The 17,669-nt window shown below is 50.3% G+C and overlaps 1 protein-coding gene across 3 annotated transcripts in view; it reads left to right on the top strand.

The window, feature by feature from the left end:
• Nucleotides 1-17,669, top strand: part of LOC119505003 (serine/threonine-protein kinase WNK2-like) — a 145,351-nt gene that overhangs the window by 59,727 nt on the left and 67,955 nt on the right. For all 3 annotated transcript variants that reach the window (XM_037797667.1, XM_037797665.1, XM_037797666.1), the window contains 2 exons: nucleotides 1,023-1,243; nucleotides 9,077-9,234. In XM_037797667.1, the coding sequence (XP_037653595.1) occupies nucleotides 1,023-1,243; nucleotides 9,077-9,234 (379 nt within the window). The remainder of the gene's footprint in view (nucleotides 1-1,022; nucleotides 1,244-9,076; nucleotides 9,235-17,669) is intronic.

Here is a 17,669-nt window from a genome sequence, read left to right as displayed (position 1 = left end):
ATACAGTTTTCCAGTCTTACTGACATTTTGTATCAGTGTTGCCTTTGTTAAAATTAGTGAATCAAAATTATTGTAATTATATTAGTAACCACATCCATAATTCACATTTGGGTTCATTTTTTTTGTGTGTGTGTTGTGCAGTTCTATGGGTGTTTTTTTCGTTTGTGTTTATTATGAGCACATATATACAACCTACATTTTCCCATTTTAACCCCAGTGGCGTTAATTGCCTTCACAGTGCCATGCCACTGTCACCCCGTCCGCCACAAGATTTTCCTATCAGCTCGAGCAGAAACTGCCCCGTTAAGCCTTAGCTCCCCATCCCCTCTGCCCCTGGTAGGTTATTGCACATACGTGAGATCGTACGACAGTTGTCCTTTTCAACATACTGTCTCCTGTGCTCGATTCTGCGTGGGACACCACGGATGCAAATCATCCGAGGTGGTTTGTCCGTCTGCTGTATCTGGAGCCTGGTTTCTGGCCAGGGCTCCATCTGGGCTTGGGAGGCAGGCGGTGGATGGTGCAGGAGAGGGGGTGGGTCTGCATGGTGGGATTGAGAACCCCAGCCTGGGCTGCCCTCTGGGGGGGTGCTGGAGATGGACTTCAGTCTCCCTGTCTCTCCGTATGGGGACAGGGACAGACGTTTCCAGCCCACAGAGGGGACTCGGAGCAAGTGGATGGGCACCTAGCCCGGCCAGTGAGGCTCCCTTCCTGGCCTCACTCCTTCTCCTGGCGATCGGGGCTCACGGTGGCTCATGCAGTTGCCCAGTTGATCCTGGATTTCCAGTGCTGCCCGGTGCCCACAGGCCCAGCTTCCTCCAGCCTGTCCGTCTGCAGCCACCCACACATCCGCCCCATGTCGCGGTGAAGCCGGTTTCACCTCTGGTGGGAGGTTTCGTAGCCCGCTTTTCACAGCCGGAGTCCCCTGAGCTTCCCCCCCTGTGCACAGGTAGCTGCACCTTGTGGCCCAACGGGCACTGGGCCCGTGCTGGCGGCCACCATTCTGCTTCCCGCCCCTGCAGATACCTGAAACGATTCAAGGTGATGAAGCCCAAAGTGCTCCGCAGCTGGTGCCGGCAGATCCTGAAGGGTCTGCTGTTCCTGCACACGCGGACGCCACCCATCATCCACCGGGACCTCAAGTGCGACAACATCTTCATCACCGGGCCCACTGGCTCCGTGAAGATCGGCGATCTGGGCCTGGCTACCCTCAAGAGAGCGTCGTTTGCCAAGAGTGTCATCGGTGAGTCCCCGGGAGCCTGGGGCGGGGGCTTTACAAGCCTGGTGAGCGTCCAGTTTTGCCCGGATACCTAGGATCCCTGCTGGAGGGGCGTCTCAGGTGGGGGCCCCTTGGGCTGGGGAACCTGGGCCTCGTCTCCCAGCTCCCTGGCATACCCCCTCCTGCTTGCTCTTCTCCTCCTTTTCCTGGTTCCCCCGCCCCTTATTGGCCCTGAGGGGCCTGATCTCAGATTCCCAAGTCCTGTGGGTGGGGTCCCAGGGCCATCCCCGAGCTGGCGCCTGGGTGCTGGCGTCCAGAATGGCGCGTGTGGGTGCTTGAGAGGAGCAGACGGCTCTGCAGACATGGATACGACACTGGTCTTGGTGGTGGGCAGCTCCCAGCCAGGGAGGCCCAAGGAGGCGAGAACTCAGGGTGTGTGGGGAGCAGCCGTAGCCATGGGGAGGGCAGGGTGGGTTGGGAGCGTGCTGTCCTGCTGGGGTGGGGGAAACTCCAAGTCAGGGATTCTGCCAATGTGGGAGCCTCTCCCGACCCTGGAGGCTCCCCGGGCCCACAGGCTGGCACTTTCCAAATGTCTCGAACCCCATCAACAGCCACCCCCACATCCCTCCAAGCGCCCACCCCAGCAGGACAGCGAGAGATTGATCTCGAGATTTTGGGAATTAATGATTTGGCTGCATTTGGGGACAGAACGTGCAGAAAAGGAGACCCCCAATCATTTCTGAGCACTGTTACTTTGGTTGGAGCAGACTGTTCCCAGTTCCCTTTGGACACAGGGCCCTTGGCAGCCTGGGGATGGGGACGGCTCTGGGCCTTGGGGTTCTGGGGTGTTGGAGGCCTGCCTTGCAGACCCATGCCTCAGTGTCACTGTCTGTGAAATGGGTCTGCGCTCTGTCCTGGAGAGACTGAGGCTGGGGTCAGGGTGCACACCCTGAGCTGTGAGTTCCTGGCAGATCAGGGCAGTTTGGGCAAATTTGGCTCCAGGAGTTGGTGGGAGTCATGTTTGCAAGCGTGGGTTTAGTCAGGATGCGGGAAGGCTGCTTGGGGCTCACCTGTCTCTGAATAAGTCGTCAGGACAAAGTACAACTTGTTGAAAAGGTGCCTGAGATTCTGGAGGGGCCCCATGGGGCTTTCTTAGGCAGCAGACTCCTTACTCTCTCCAGAGTGAGGCCTCAGGGTGCCGGGGATGGCGCTGGGTGACGGGAATGTGTTGAGACCAAGGCTGAGTGTTTCCAGCGAGCCTGGGGGGGTCCTGTACCCGGCCCGAGGCCCAGCTCTGGGGGTGTCCAGGCTAGACCTGCCTTCTGCTTAGCCAGAGCCCAGGAGGCCCCAGGGAGAGGGGCTGGGTCTCCGGGAGCTCTCAGCCTCAGCTGCCGGCTCAGGAGACGTGCAGCTCCTGGGGTTGCTGGGTGGGGAGACCCTTGCCCTAATCAAGGAGGTGGACAGCTCTGAGTGGGAGGCTGCGGTTAGGAGGGTCTCCCACCAGCCTACGAAAGAGAGGGGGCAGGGGGCTCCCACCCAGATGGCTCATGAGGCTGAGTTCCCACCCACACCTGCTAACGGGGTGGGAGGCCCCCACCCAGACCCATTCCTGCCCAGCTCAGGTCCCCCAGATGGGCACCTGTCCCAGTGGTGAGATGGGGCCTGGGTCTTCCAGGATTCTGTTCCATGTTGAAAGGGTAATCCCACGCCAACAGCCTGCCCTGTTCCCAGGAAGGGCTCCCCTGCATCCCCCACATCTGAGGCGGGGTCTCCCCATGTTTCCCACCCCACATCTGAGGAGGGGGCTCCCCCATGCTCCCCTCATCTGAGGAGGGGCTCCCCCATGCTCCCTGCTTCTCATCTGAGGAGGGGGCTGCCCTGTGCTCCCTGCCTGCTCCTAGCCTGCCAGGAGCTCATTTCCATGCCCCGCTGTCGGGGTTCCCCTCCTGCAGGTACTTGGGGCTGTGCCATGACTATAGCCATTTTGGAAGGGCTCCTCGGCCAGCGTCCTCCCTGGGTGGTCCCGGCTGTTGGACGAGCTCTTCAAAGCCTCCTGACCCAGGCTTCACAGAGCGGGCGGAGGCTGAGCGTGGGGCCCGGCTGCGTCTTGACGAGCCATCCCCAGAGCTGCCCCTGGCTGCCACTTCACCAGGGTCTCTGTGTACTCGGCTCTCTCCGGGCCCATGGGAAGAGGACAGTGACAGACTGCAGGGGACAGTGTCCCAAGCACCTGGGCATTGCTGGTCCTCTTGATGAGCGGAGCCATTCTTATCACTCTCGCCATACGTCTAAGCACTGGCTGTGACACTGTGGGTCCCTTGTGGAGAGCCTAGACCCTACAGGAGCAGAGCTGAGGTGCAGGGGCTGCAGGTGCACCTGGGAGGGCTTCCCGGCGGAGGTGATGCTGGAGCCAAGCCCTGTGCGGTGAGAGGGAGAAAGCCTGGCACAGAAGGGAACCAGCTGAGTGGATAACGATCATTCTAAGAGGGGCTGCGGGCTGGCCACTGCGGATTGGATGGGCTCAGCCAAGTGGGGACGTGGTGAACGTCAGGAGAAAGAAGGCCAATGTGAGCATGTCCACGGGTCACCCCCCCCCAGCCCATATCGTCCCCCAAGTGCTTTCTGCAACTTCTCCAACTCTTTTGTAACAAGACTCTCCATGCAGGCTCTGGACACCATCCTCAGTGATGTGCTCATTATGGGGAAGCTGGAGGGTTTGGGGGCTCCTAGCCTCCGCCCCTCTGTCACCCACCTCCCTGGAACCAGAGTTGAACAACTGAAAAGATGCCTTCGAGTTGGTTTGGTTTTATTTTCATGCACGTCGTGAGCGTCATCAGGGCCAGGAAGTCTCCCCAGCACTGTGGTCATCTTAGCCGCGTTGATTCCTTCTCTGATGCCCACAGAGGAAGTAATTTATCATCTGGAAAGATCCAGAGACAAACAGACTCTCCTGCCCGGGCAGCTAACAGACCAAAGAAAGGGTTTCTCGCATGGTTTTCGCGTGGAAACTGGAGTTCTTCAATCGTCTCATCGTCTGCTCCTGGTCCACCCCAGGGTCCTCACCAACCACCTGCCTCCAGGGGACCGAGACCCCCAGGCAGACACACCTGGTCAAATGAGAGGGGCTGAGCCAAATCCACGTCTCCTACTGAAAACAGAGAAGAGAACATTGATTCCCAAGGCAGAGGCTGCTTGCATCCCGGGGGAGGAATTTGAGGAGCGGGCAGAGCAAGGTGGGTTTCTCCCAGCGATGAAGACTGTCCCGGCCTTTGGCGAAGTCAGACAAGAGGTCAGGACTTACTAATTTTTACGAAGAAGTTATCTGCAGGGATGTACGAACTCCCTCCCGGGTGCTGGGGACGGACGTGGCAGGGTCAGAAGGCGTTGCAGATGACAGCATTTTCCATGCTGCAGGGACGGGGCCATCCCATAGCTAGAGGTGGATTTGGACACCGAACACATATGTGCACGTTATATACGTTGTGTATATATTTGCATATATTTATATGCAAATATATACACACACATTGTTTTTAATTTTTGCTTTTTTAACTTCCAATTTGGGAAGTTTTATTTATTTAAAAACGGGTTCTCCTTTCAAGGGAACTTTTCTACAAGACCAAGCAAATTACGTACTCCTCTTTGGTAAATTACAATTCACGTTGGCACAATAAAAACATGGTAACTTAATCTACTTTGTTCTAGGCCATTTATAGAAAATGAACTTTATTCTTACAAATCCAGTTGAGCCTTTTCTGAAAGCTTAAGGTCTAGACTATTAAGTTATAAAAATGATAACCAGTTAAGATTCTAAATATAAACATTATTTACATCAGTTTATGAAAATAGATTTCCGTTTAGGGAAAGCTAACAATATTTGTTTAAACAACTGGTAATTTTCACTTCAGTTCCTTATGCATAATGAATTCCTTGATTTTCAAGGTTGACCCTCTTTTCTTGGTTAGCAATATCAATTTAGGCCTTAGAGGATAAGATTTTAAGGAATCACTTAATTGATCTGTTTCCAACGAGTCAAGTGATTAATTAAAAGAAATTAATCTTTATATACACCATTGATAGGTAATAAAAGTATTGTTCTAAACTTGCCAAAGAATCTTGTTGCCACAATTGTACTACCAGAGTATTATTAATTTGCTTTCCAACACGAATACATTTTCTTTGGAAACTTTTATGTAACAATTGTAATTGGTCTCGGAAAAACCTACCTGCTGTTGTATCAGGATATCAGTTGGCTAGCAGATAATGTCACTTGATTTAACACATCTGGAACTCATCAATAAACTTATATAAAATAACTTTAAAATCTGAAACAAAGGACTAAATGATATTTATTCGCAAAATAACTGAAAACTTTTTTTTTTAATAAGAGGGCTATTTTGTTTTTTTCATATTTGGGCAGATATGTAGGGCAGCTTTCCCTTAAACTAATCTATTGAACAATGGGTCCCAGATGCACTGGGGTGAAATGTGAAAAATAAGAACAATGTGGTGTTTTTTCCAAAAAAGCTATATATATTCCACTTAAAGGACTAACTTTTATTATGAGTTTGTCTGTTTATGAAAAAAAAATGGTAATAATACCTAGTGATTTATTTCAGATTACTTGGCAAAATAAATTGGCAACACTGTCCCAAAATGTTTGGAAATTTTAGTCGTGAAATCTAAGTCTAGGAATCACATTGCACATAGGTTATTCTTAAAATTCAGATTTAAATGGCTGCAGTCTTAAGGGGGAACACAACATGGGGTGCACTGGTGTTCCCAAAAGTGTATGCAAAAGGGGGCATTATTGATAGTTCCTCTCCCTTTGCTGGTTCGGTGTCCCCAGCCCCTTGCTCATCCCCTGCCCACCCAGTGAAGCCAGGCCGTCCAGGAACTTTCGGGATTTTTATTGAGCAGGGCAGCCTATTCCTGGTGTCTCCACTTTGGGGTGGCCCTGGGGGACCCCTGGAGTGTCAGGAGGGCTCATGGTGGCCCCTCAGTTGGCAGCTGCCCTGAGTTCTGGGAACTGGATGTCTCAGCTCCGGCTCCCCCCAACTGGCAGCCCTGGGGGTGCAGGCTGAGGGCCCCTTGGGGTCTCCCTACCTCTTCTCGGGCACACAATGAGCCAGTGGGAATTTTAAACGCTTACCTGGTTTTCTAGTTTGCTAATGCTGCTGGAATGCAAGACACCAGAGATGGGTTGGCTTTTATAAAGGGGGTTTATTTGGTTACAAAGTTACAGTCTTAAGGCCATAAAGTATCCAAGGTAACACATCAACAATTGGGTACCTTACTGGAGGATGGCCAGTGGTGTCTGGAAAACCTCCGTTAGCTGGGAAGGCACATGGCTGGCATCTGCTCCAAAGTTCTGGTTTCAAAATGGCTTTCTCTCAGGACGTTCCTCTCTAGGCTGCAGTTCCTCAAAAATGTCACTCTCTTTTGCTCTGGGGCGTTTGTCCTCTCTTAGCTTCTCCGGAGCAAGAGTCTGCTTTCAACGGCCGTCTTCAAACTGTCTCTCATCTGCAGCTCCTCTCTCAGCTCCTGTGCATTCTTCAAAGTGCCCCTCTTGGCTCTAATTCCTCTTCAAAATGTCACTCTCAGCTGCACTGAATTCCTTCTGTTTGTCAGCTCATTTATATGGTTCTGGTGATTTAATTTAGACCCACCCTGAATGGTTGGGGTAACACCTCCATGGAAATTATCCAATCAGAGTCATCACCCACAGTTGGGTGGGTCGCATCTCCATGGAAACACTCAAAGAATTACAATCTAATCAACACTAATATGTCTGCCCACACAAGATTTCATCAAAGATAATGGCGTTTTGGGGGACATAATACATTCAAACCAGCACACTCTGGTTTTCTTCCTTGAGCACAAACTGCACGCGGAGGGCAAACCCTTCTCTTGTGCAGCCTGGGTTTTCCAGGCTGCACTTCTGCATTGTCACTCACAGTTGCATGCTAATGAGTCCTCAGTAGCTGTCCCAGGGTCCTGGGCAGGAGGGGAGAGTGGCCAGTGGGGACCCCTGGTGGGGACAGGCGGGTAGATGTCGCTTACCCAGGTGGGCTTGGAATCGGGCATGGGGCCAGCCCAGACCACTGCTTGGTTGGCGGCTTTTGTGACATTTCTGCTTCGGTCCCTACCTGGACAGCGTGCTTACCTTTCTATGACAAGCTTTGGAGCAGAAAGAAACTTTAAAAAGATATTTATTTTCAAATTGCCTAGGCAAAAAATTAAAAAATACACCCATGAGGTTTGAAAACCCAAAAGAATGAAAAATTCCCCGTGGAAAATCTCTGATGTCTGCTCTTTTTCTACCCTTCTGCCTTGGTGTCTGATGTTTCCTTCCGGAATTCTTTACGCATAGAAGTCAGTATAAGCACAGAGTCTCATTTTCCCATTTTTATGCAAAATCTTAACTTTATTTTGGTTAAATATGTAATGCACATTAAATTGGAAAATGAAAAATTAAAGCTAGTCACCCGTGACCCACCTGTATCCAAGAGATAACCCTTGCAACATTTTGATGTATTTTCTGAGCCACCATGTGCTTTTAAAACAGTTATTAGTTAATGCTCTTTTGTATCTTTTTTTTTTTAAAAAAGAACAAAAACGTTTTGAAAATCTTTCAGTCAACAAATACACAGAAGCTAAAAACAGCCGCATAAGAGTTTATGGCTCCTTTTATTTACATCCGGGACAATAGACACACAATTGGACCCTCCTCTCCTTTTTAAAAATTTTGTTTTATTTACTTTACTTTTTTTTTAGCAGTTGTAGGTTTACAGAAAAATCACACAGAAAGTACGAAGTTCCCATATCCCCCACCCTCATCCCCAAATGGCCTATTTAATGAAAGATTTTCATGATTATAAAAGCAAAACCTGCTTCTAGAAAATGTTAAAAACCCAGGTCAACGTAAGTTGATAAAAAAAAAGTTTTTAAAGTTATAAAAAAGTTTTAAAGTTATAAAAAAGTTTATAAAGTTAATAAAAAAAATAAAAAAAAACCCAGACCAGCATAACTAAGAAGAAAAACTACCCACCGTCTCCCACCTCCTGAGCAGAGTTGTTTTGCTCTGTGCACTTTCTTTCATATAGGGTGGTCCTTGTGTACATGCAATTATATGTATGTATTTTTTAACTTAACCTATTATAAGTGTCCCATGTCACGTTCATGGTAAGCGTTGGTTTTACGTCTTGTCTCTGTTGTGGCACGAGCAGCTCCCCACAATGATTTGCTTTGTTCGACACCTGTCATCTCCCTGTCCGCCCCCCCCCCCGCACAGGTGCCCTTTGCTGGTGACGTGGCACCGTATAGTGTCACATGGTTGGGCTCAGTTTTCCTAAACAGCCACCTGGGGCTCTCTGGCTTTTTGCCGTCGTATGATGACAGTGAGGGCTCATTGGCTTTGGTTATCTGGGTGCTGCTTGGCACTGAACTTGTCGTCTCTCGAGCAGCATCCGGAAAGACGAGGGTGAGGCAGACCCGGCAGCTCCAGGGTCTCTGGGCCTGGGCTGCCTTTGGGGGGTGGGCATCTCCCGGAGCTGTGGGTGATGGTGGTGCCGGGGACCCAGTTCCGAGGTTCTGCCCAGGCCTGAACTCGTGTGCTCCCAGTCAAGTGTTTGGAAACTTCTGTTGAGTCCTGGACCCAGAACCCAGTGGCCCAGGCTTTGGACAGATGGCCCCAAGTGGGGATCCCCGGCAGCCCCTCACTCGGGGCTCACTGCCCTGGAGCTGAGCTGGGTATTGTGGGTGCCCCGGGCAGGGGTGGGCATCCACTGAGAGGCTGGGGGAGGCCCCTGGGGCTCAGAGTCACCTGCCGTGCTCCCCGCACCCCCCCCCCCACAGGTACCCCTGAGTTCATGGCGCCCGAGATGTACGAAGAACATTATGATGAGTCGGTGGATGTCTACGCCTTCGGGATGTGCATGCTGGAGATGGCTACCTCGGAGTACCCCTACTCGGAGTGCCAGAATGCCGCCCAGATCTACCGCAAGGTCACCTGTGTGAGTGACAGACCCCTCCCCCAAATTCCAGGATTCCCTGGGAAGTGCCAGAAGGAGAGGGGCGGCAGGCAGTGCTCCTCAGAGGTGAGGACACTCTGGCTGGGCTCTGCGTTCCGCACCCAAATCCCCAGGAAGGCTGCATAAGGAAGGGATGGGAAACCGAGGCTCATGAGGGTCATCTGTCAGTTTGAGGCCTCGTGGCTAGCAGAGGGAACAGTGCAGTGGTGGTATTAAATGGTGCCACAGGGCACTGTGGCATGGCTTTGCCATATGCAATGCCACTTGGTCCCCACTGGGCAGATGGGGAAACCGAGGCTTGGAGAGGCTGAAGCCCTGCTAGGGGCACCCGGCCAGGAGGCACACCCCCGGGTCCCCCACTCCGGGCTGCCCCTCAAGCCCCCACTCCCACTCTTCTGTCATTGGAAAAAACAAGATTTTGTTTTTTTTTGCAGCCAAACAGTGGGCACTAGGCCAGCTGCGTGTCTCCAGTCTGTCGTCAGCAGCAGGCAGGCGTGGGAATGCCAAGCTCGCTTTGCTGTTTTCTATGATTTCTGCTTTTGTTGGGGAAGCTTCAGCTGTGCAAACAGACTGGGCATTGTCTTCCCTGGGCACTGACCCCAGGCTGGCCCCGCGCCCCCGCTCGGTGGAGGGACAACACATAGAGCCTCGGGGGCTGGGCTCTCCCATTTGTGCTGTGCTCACCCAGGGAGGCTGCAGATGTCCACCCGGCCTGGCTTTGATGGGTGCCTGGGGGTTTCAGGCTGCTGGGATGAGGTGGGATTCCGGGGGGCTGGGGCCCATGGACCTCGTCACACTGCCCAGGCTTGGGCAGGGCTGCAGTGCCGAGTGGACACGGCTCTTCCCCAGCTGCTTGCTGCAGCGGCCACCATGGAGGCTCTCGGCTACTGGGCATGGGGAGCCAGGGTTCTTGGCAGCCCTGGGCAGCTTTGCCCCGTCCTCTCCCCTCCACCCCGAGCCCTCCTTGCAGCGTGGAGCTCTCTTCTCTCTTTGGCTGTTAATTCTGGATTATGAGTCACTCATCCGCTGGCCTGGCATCCCCGTTGTGTGGCAGGCATGGAGGGTACCGGGTGGAAAGGACAGAGCCCTCGATCCTGGGGTACTGTGCCACCGAGTCAGGGACCTCCTGGAAAAGATGCAGGGTTCTCTGGAAATGCTAGAAGGAGAGGGGAGGTGGAACCCTTCTTGCTGTCAGGCGCTGTTCTTGCAGGAGGCAAGGGTGGTTTGCAGTGGAAGGAAGGGGGAGGGTTTGAGAGAGATTTAGGGGTTCGTTCGCCAGCACTTGGCAGGTGCTGGTATGGGGGTGCCGGTGAAGGAGTCCCGGGCAGCGCCTGGGTTTCTGGTTTGGAAAGTGGGTGATGGATGGGGGTCTGTCCACTGAGCTTGGAGAAGGGTGAGGAGTGAGGTGCTCCTCAGCTACTGTAGTCCTCCCAGCTGCTCCACTGTCCCCCTTCAATCCTGGGGGACAGACAAGGCCCCCCAGCTCCCCTATCTTGGTGATGTTTGTCTGTTTGCAATGACTCCCTTCCACTCCCTAACTCTCTGGCACGGATGGAGGAGCGAATCTGTGGCCCGGAGGCCACCCTTGTCCCCAGAATTCTCTGAGTCCCTCGCCTGTAGACGGGAACCCCTTCAGCGCCGTGTCCTTCTTTCTCCAACACATTCTTCCCCTGCCTCTGGGGTTTAAGTAAAAACACAAGCACACACTTATTTCCTATTTATAATTTCCCCAAACCGTCTGCCCCAAAGTAACGACCCCTTCCCTTTCTCCTGTCGTTTTCAAGCCTCCTGTTTTAGTTTCTTAGCTGCTAAAACAAGTGCCATGTGGTGGTTTGGCATAACATCAGGGATTTATTGGCTCACGGCTTCAGGGGCCAGGAGCCTGGCTGCCTCCTGGGGTTGGTATCTTCTGGCTGGCTGGCAGTCTTTGGGGTTCCTTGGATTTCCCATCACACGGGAGTGCACGTGGCAATGTCATCTCTTTTCTCCTCTGGGTTCCGTTGACTTCCAGTTTCTTGTTCTTCCTGCGGCTTCTCTTTCCGCGTCCAATTTCCTTGGCTTGTGAGGTCTTCAGCCCAATTGGAGTAAGGCCACCCTCCTTCAGTTTGGGTAGCTTAACTCATAGCATCTTCAAAAGTTCTGTTATGAATGGTTGCACATCCGCAGGACCAGGGCTTGGCACCCGGACATGCCTTGTGTGGAGGCCACGATTCAATCCCCAATATCTCCTTTTTTTTACTGTTGACTTCAGTGAAATACTACAAGTGTATCTTATCTTAAATGGGGACAGATAGCTAAAATTACCCCGGAAGACCCCCTAAATTTCTTGTAAAGCTCAGCGTTCCCATTATCTGCTGCTGCGTAACAAATAAGCCCCACGCGCTGGCAACAGAAGAGCTGTCGTTTTTCTGTGCTTGTGGAGCCTATGTGTCAGGAGCTCTGACCCTTGGTGTCTGGGCATCCAGGAGCATCCGGAGAGGCCTCAGCCGCTGCAGCCAGATCTGGAGCGTCCTTCAGTCATGTGCTGGACGCCCGGGCTGTGGTTACTCCAGCAGGCAGGGGCTTGCTGGGTGCCCTTTCCCTGTCTCTCAGAGTAGTGGTTTGTGTGTAATTCATTTACAATTCGGTGCCAAGCAAGTGAATCTCCGTATCTTTCAGCCCTAGAATGCCTCATGTGGGGAGACCTCAGGCCATGAGGGGCCCAGGGAAGGGGGAGTGCAGAGGGCAGGTCTTGGGGCTGTGTCCTCCCACAGGAGCAGGCTGCCCCAGCAGCATAGCTACTGTTCGCCTCTCTTTATTTTATTTTTAGCCAAGTTGACCTTCCCAAGGTACTTTGCAGGGGGAATGTGCGTGTGAAAGGCCTGCCCTGTTGGAGTGCCTGTGGGATGACAAGTCGGCAGCCTTAAAACAAGCTCACTCAGGACTTCGACCATGCTCTCCCCAGAGCCCCTGACGGCTGGTGGTTAGACTCGCAGATGGACAGGCTTGAGGGGGTCTGTTTGCTCCTTTCTCCCCAAGCACCCGTGACCTCTGATCTGTGAGCTGCAATGTTTCTGGTGCCCCTGAGAGCAGGGAGGATCCCAGGACGACAGTTACAGGAACGCTCTGTGGGGCATCTGTGTTGCGGTTCACTGTCAGGTTTAGATGCTTGGGCCTTGGTGGGTCATGGCATGTATGCTCTCTTTTAATCCTGCAAAGTTAGACTTGATGTCTTCTAGGTTAAATGAGCAAACAAAAAGCCAAAGCTCAGAAACAGCTGCCCATGGTTACCTGGGAGAGGGGCAGCTTTCCCCTCCAGTGTGTGTGTCTCCACATGGAGCTTCGTGGCCCATTTCAAGAGTTGGCTCCGCAGCCCAGATCTGATCAACACCTTCCCAGAAAGCAGATGCTATATTTGAGGTGTTAAAGTTAGCGTCAAGTTCCACAGCCGAGGGTGAGGCCATGCTGTGTCTTGTTGCCAGGACGACAGTCCTCCTGAAGATGTGAGGGCTTGACCTTGGTGAGACAGGAGCCGGCTGCCTCTCGCTTTAGCAGATGATGTGGAAAAACCCAGAAGGTATTTCGAGCAGAATTTATTTCTTCAAGAAGACCTAAATGGTAGGAAAACCAGGGTGTTGGTGTCAAGCAAACGAGAAGGGCAGATTTATTGGGGGGGTGGGGGGAGTCGCAGAGGGGCTTCACCCAAGTCACCAACTTACCCTAGGTGCTGCTTTATCTTGCCTGGGATTTGCTGAGCTTCTTGGATCTCTGGGCAAAGAGTTTTCATCAGTTTTGGAAATCCTTCAGCCATCGTTTCTTCAAATGTTTTCTCTAGTTCCTCCTTTGTCTGTCCTCCTGATTCCAGTCATATATTTGCCATATGCCTAGTTGACCACGTGATATGATCCCGAAGATTAAATTAGCTGGCTGGAGCCTTTGTGACAAGTTTTCTCTATGTTTCAGTTTGCTAAAGCTGCCATCATGCAAAACACCAGAAGTGGATTGGCTTTTATAAAGGGGATTTATTAGGTCACAAATTTGTAGTACTGAGGCCGTAAAAGTGTCCAAACCATGGCATCAACAAGAGGATACCTTCACTGAAGAAAGGCCGATGGCGTCCAGAACACCTCTGTCAGCTGGGAATGCACATGGCTGGTGTCTGCTGGTCCTTTGCTCCTGGGTTCTGGTTTCAAAATAGCTTTTTCCGAAATGTCTCTGGCCTTGTCTCTCTTAGCTTTTTTAGCTCCTGTACATCTAAGCGTTGGGGTCCTCTCTTAGCTTCTCCAGAGCAAACTCTTTTTTTTTTTTTTTTTTTTTTTTATTAAATTCAGTTTTATTGAAATACATTCACATACCATACAATCATCCATGGTATACAATCCACTGTCCACAGTATGATAACATAGTTATGCATTCATCACCACAATCTATCTCTGAACATTTTCCTTACATCAGAAAGAACCAGAACAAGAATAAAAAATAAAAGTGGAAAAAGAACACCCAAATCATCCCCCCATCCCACCCCATTTGTCCTTTAGTTTTTATCCCCATTCCTCCACTCATCCATACACTAGATAAAGGGGGTGTGATCCACAAGGTCTTCACAATCACACTGTCACCCCTTGTAATCTACATTATTATATAATTGTCTCAGGAGTCCAGACTGCTGGGGTGGAGTTTGGTAGTTTCAGGTATTTACTTCTAGCTTTTCCAATACATTAAAACCTAAGAAGTGTTATCTATATAGTGCATAAGAATGTCCACCAGAGTGACCTCTTGACTCCATTTGAAATCTCTCAGCCACTGAAACTATTTCATCTCATTTTGCATCCCCCTTTTGGTCAAGAAGATACTCTCAGTCCCATGGCGCCGGGTCCACATTCATCCTCGGGAGTCATATTCTGCATTGCCAGGGAGATTTACACCCCTGGGAGTCAGGTCCCACGTAGCGGGGAGGGCAGTGAGTTCACCTGTCGAGACGGCTCAGTTAGAGAGAGAGAGAGCCACATCTGAGCAACAAAGAGGTACTCAGGGGGAGACTCTTAGGCACCATTACATGCAAGTTTAGACTCTCTTTTGCGGTAATGAGCTTCATAAGGGCAAGTCCCATGATCAAGGGCTCAGCACATCAAACCTCCAGTCCCAATGTTTGTGACAACATCAACACCAGTCCAGGTGAGGATGTCCAACACATCCGCACCTTCCCCCAGATCCTCGGGGCTGGGGAGGGGGAGGGTGTAAATATATTTTTTATTATCTGCCCAAATTACTCTAGGATGTGTCACTATTTCACTCCAGCCTATACTAACCTACCGTATCTCAGTTCCTATTCAAAGTTCCATGCAATTGTGGTGTTTGAACAAATCGACTGTAGAGTTGTACTGTTTAGAAAATTTAGATCCTGTACCAAATAGATATCTCTTCCCTTGTTCTCATATGGAAGTTGAAGTTTTAAAACACAATCAGTTTCGACCTTTACCCTTTGGCCTGGCTTGCCCTGGTCTTAACCAGACCTGCTTCATTCATATCACTAATTGAAGTCTGGGCTCTTTTTCAGCTTTTTTTTCTTTTTGACAGTGGCTGTATGCACTAATACTGACATTCATATCTGCCGAACTCTAGCTCTGAGTTTCAGGTGTCTCAGAGATATGCATTGTTCCAGAGACCAATCAGGTTATACGCTAGGGGATCAGCATCTCAAAGTTTAGAGATAGGCCTTATAATTCACGGATAGAGTTAACTGCTGTAAGAGCTTACAATCTAGGGACTATTACAATTATTATGTCCACATTAGGCTATGTTCTAAGATGCAATTCTGAGTTTACACATCATAGTTAGTCCATATTGGTGAGGCATCATCCCTCCCACCATGTTTTCTCTAACATTTTTACTCCTATATATATATTTTCCTACAATTTTATAGAGTTATATTCACATACCATACATTTATCTACAGTGTACAATCAGTTGTTCATGGTATCATCATAAAGTTGTACATTTATCACCACAATCAGCACTTGAACATATTGATTACTACAAGAAAAATTGTTGTTTTTTTTTAGCAATAACAAAAAAATGATAAACAGAAAAATAACATGTCATACAATACAATATACTAGTAAGGACAGCAAATAACACCACTACCAAGAATCCCATATTCCTCCCCTATATCCCCCTCTCATATACATTTAGCATTGGCATATTGCCTTTGTTACATTTAATGGAGGTATATTACAATATTACTGTTGACCATAGACTCCAGTTTGGCCAGAGCAAACTCTTAGCTAGCATCTCCAAATGTCTCCAAGCATCTCAGAGCGTCAGCCGCATCTCTCCAAAAATCTCCCTCAGCTGCTCAGATCTCCTTCTGTCTGTCTGCTCTCTTATGGGACTCCAGTGATTTAATTAAGACCCACCCTGAATGGGCGGGGTCCACATCTCCATGGGAATTATTTAACCAAATGTTCCTACCCTGTGCCGGTTTGGATGTATTATGGCCCCCAAAACACCATTGTCTTTGATGCAATCTTGTGAGGCAGATTGATGACTCTTTTTGATTAGGGTGTGACCTTTTGATTGGATGTTTCCATGGAGATGTGACCCACCCAACTGTGGGTGATGACTTTGATTGGATAATTTGTGTGAAGGTGTTACCCCACCCATTCAGGGTAGGTCTGAATTAAATCCCTGGAGTCATATAAATGAGCTGACAAACAGAAGGAACTCAGTGCAGCTGTGAGTGATATTTTGGAGAGCAACCGAGAGTGACATTTTGAAGAGGAGGTACAGCCAAGAGGGACACTTTGAAGAATGCACAGGAGCTGAGAGAGGAGCTGCAACATAGACATTTTGAAGACAGCCATTGAAAGCAGATGCCAGCCATGTGCCTTCCCAGCTAACAGAGGTTTTCCGGACGCCATTGGCCATCCTCCAGTGAAGGTACCCGATTGTTGATGCATTACCTTGGACACTTTATGGCCTTAAGACTGTAACTGTGTAACCAAATAAACTCCCTTTATAAAAGCCAATCCATTTCCAGTGTTTTGCAAAACAGCAGCATTAGCAAACCAGGACACACCCTAATCAACAGACTAATCAGTTTGCCTCCACAAGATTGCGTTAAAGAACATGGCTTTTTCTGGGGGGCATAATGTATCCAAACCAGCACAGTCTGCATTATTTCAGACAGATTCTATTGCCACGTCTTTGTTGTAGTCTGCCAGGGCTGCTATGACAGGTGCCTCACACTGTTTTGCTCAAGCAGCAGGAATTTATCAGCTTACAATTTAGAGGCTTTGAAGTCTGAAATCAGGGTGTTACCAGGCCATGCTTTCTCCCAGAGTCTGTGGCGTTCTGGTCCCGGCTTCTGCAGTCCGTGGGGTCCCTTGGCTTGCACGTGTACCCCTGATTTAGTCACACAGCCACCTCTCTCCTCCTGTGGCCTCTCCTGACTGGCTGTGTCCCTGTTCCCTCTGCTTGCAGGGACTTCATCCCCGTTAGATTAAGCCCACCCTGGTTCGGGTCAGCCTCATCCAAACAGGATCTTTGAATATCCAATTTACAGATGCATCCGCATCTGCAGGACTGGGGGTCAGGATGTGACCGTGTCCTCATGAGGGGCACAATTCAATGCATCGCTGCCTTCTAGTTCACTCACCTTTTCTCCTGCCATGTTTAATCCGCCATTAATCTGTTCCAATGTCTTCATCTCAGACACTGGGCTTCTCTTCTCATTCCAGTCAATTCTTTTTATACCTTCCATTTCTCTTCCCCATGGGGCTCATTTTCCTTTGAGTACCTGCACAAAGCTCTAATCACTTTCAACATCCAGATCTGCAAGTTCCAGCCTCTCTCTCTTTTCTGGGTGTGTTGGCTGATTTCTCATCTTTTCCCACTTTTTGGCATGTCTAGTAATTTTCGATGAGATGCTGTTCGTTGTCAATGCCAGATAATGCTTAGCCCCATGCAAACTCTGGGGGTGGTTCTGCCCACACCCCCTGCCAGCCTTTGTAAGTTTATTCTGTGGGGAGTCTGGGGGTGGTCACCCCCGCTCCCTGCTGTCATTGCCCAGCCTTGTGGAGTCCGCTCTATGCATGTGCAGCCGAGCACTCAGCAAAGACTCAAGGGGACCTGCGTGAGGATTGCGGGGGATCTTTTTCTTTGTATCTCCCTCCTTTCTGGAACTCAGCTTCCTCAGCCTCCCTGAGCTCTGATCTCTTGTGCATCCTCAGCCCCTGGAGGCTGCTGTGCCATGGTCAGGAGACTGCTTTGAGGCCGTGAGCTGGGCAGTGGGAGCGCTGGCCTCACTTATGCCCTCCCAGGGCTTAGTCCTGAGGGTGTCTAGAGAGAGCTGCTCCTCTTTCGTCCGATTTTCTAGTGATTTATTGGAGGTGTCATCTGGCGCTTGTTACTCCAGTGTGGCCAGCAAGGGAAGCTCC

The sequence above is a fragment of the Choloepus didactylus genome, chromosome 10 (genome assembly GCF_015220235.1).
Source record: "Choloepus didactylus isolate mChoDid1 chromosome 10, mChoDid1.pri, whole genome shotgun sequence".
NCBI classification, from domain to species: domain Eukaryota; kingdom Metazoa; phylum Chordata; class Mammalia; order Pilosa; family Megalonychidae; genus Choloepus; species Choloepus didactylus.
The sequence above is the reverse complement of the archived record's forward strand: the minus strand, read 5'-3'. Positions and strand labels throughout refer to the sequence as shown.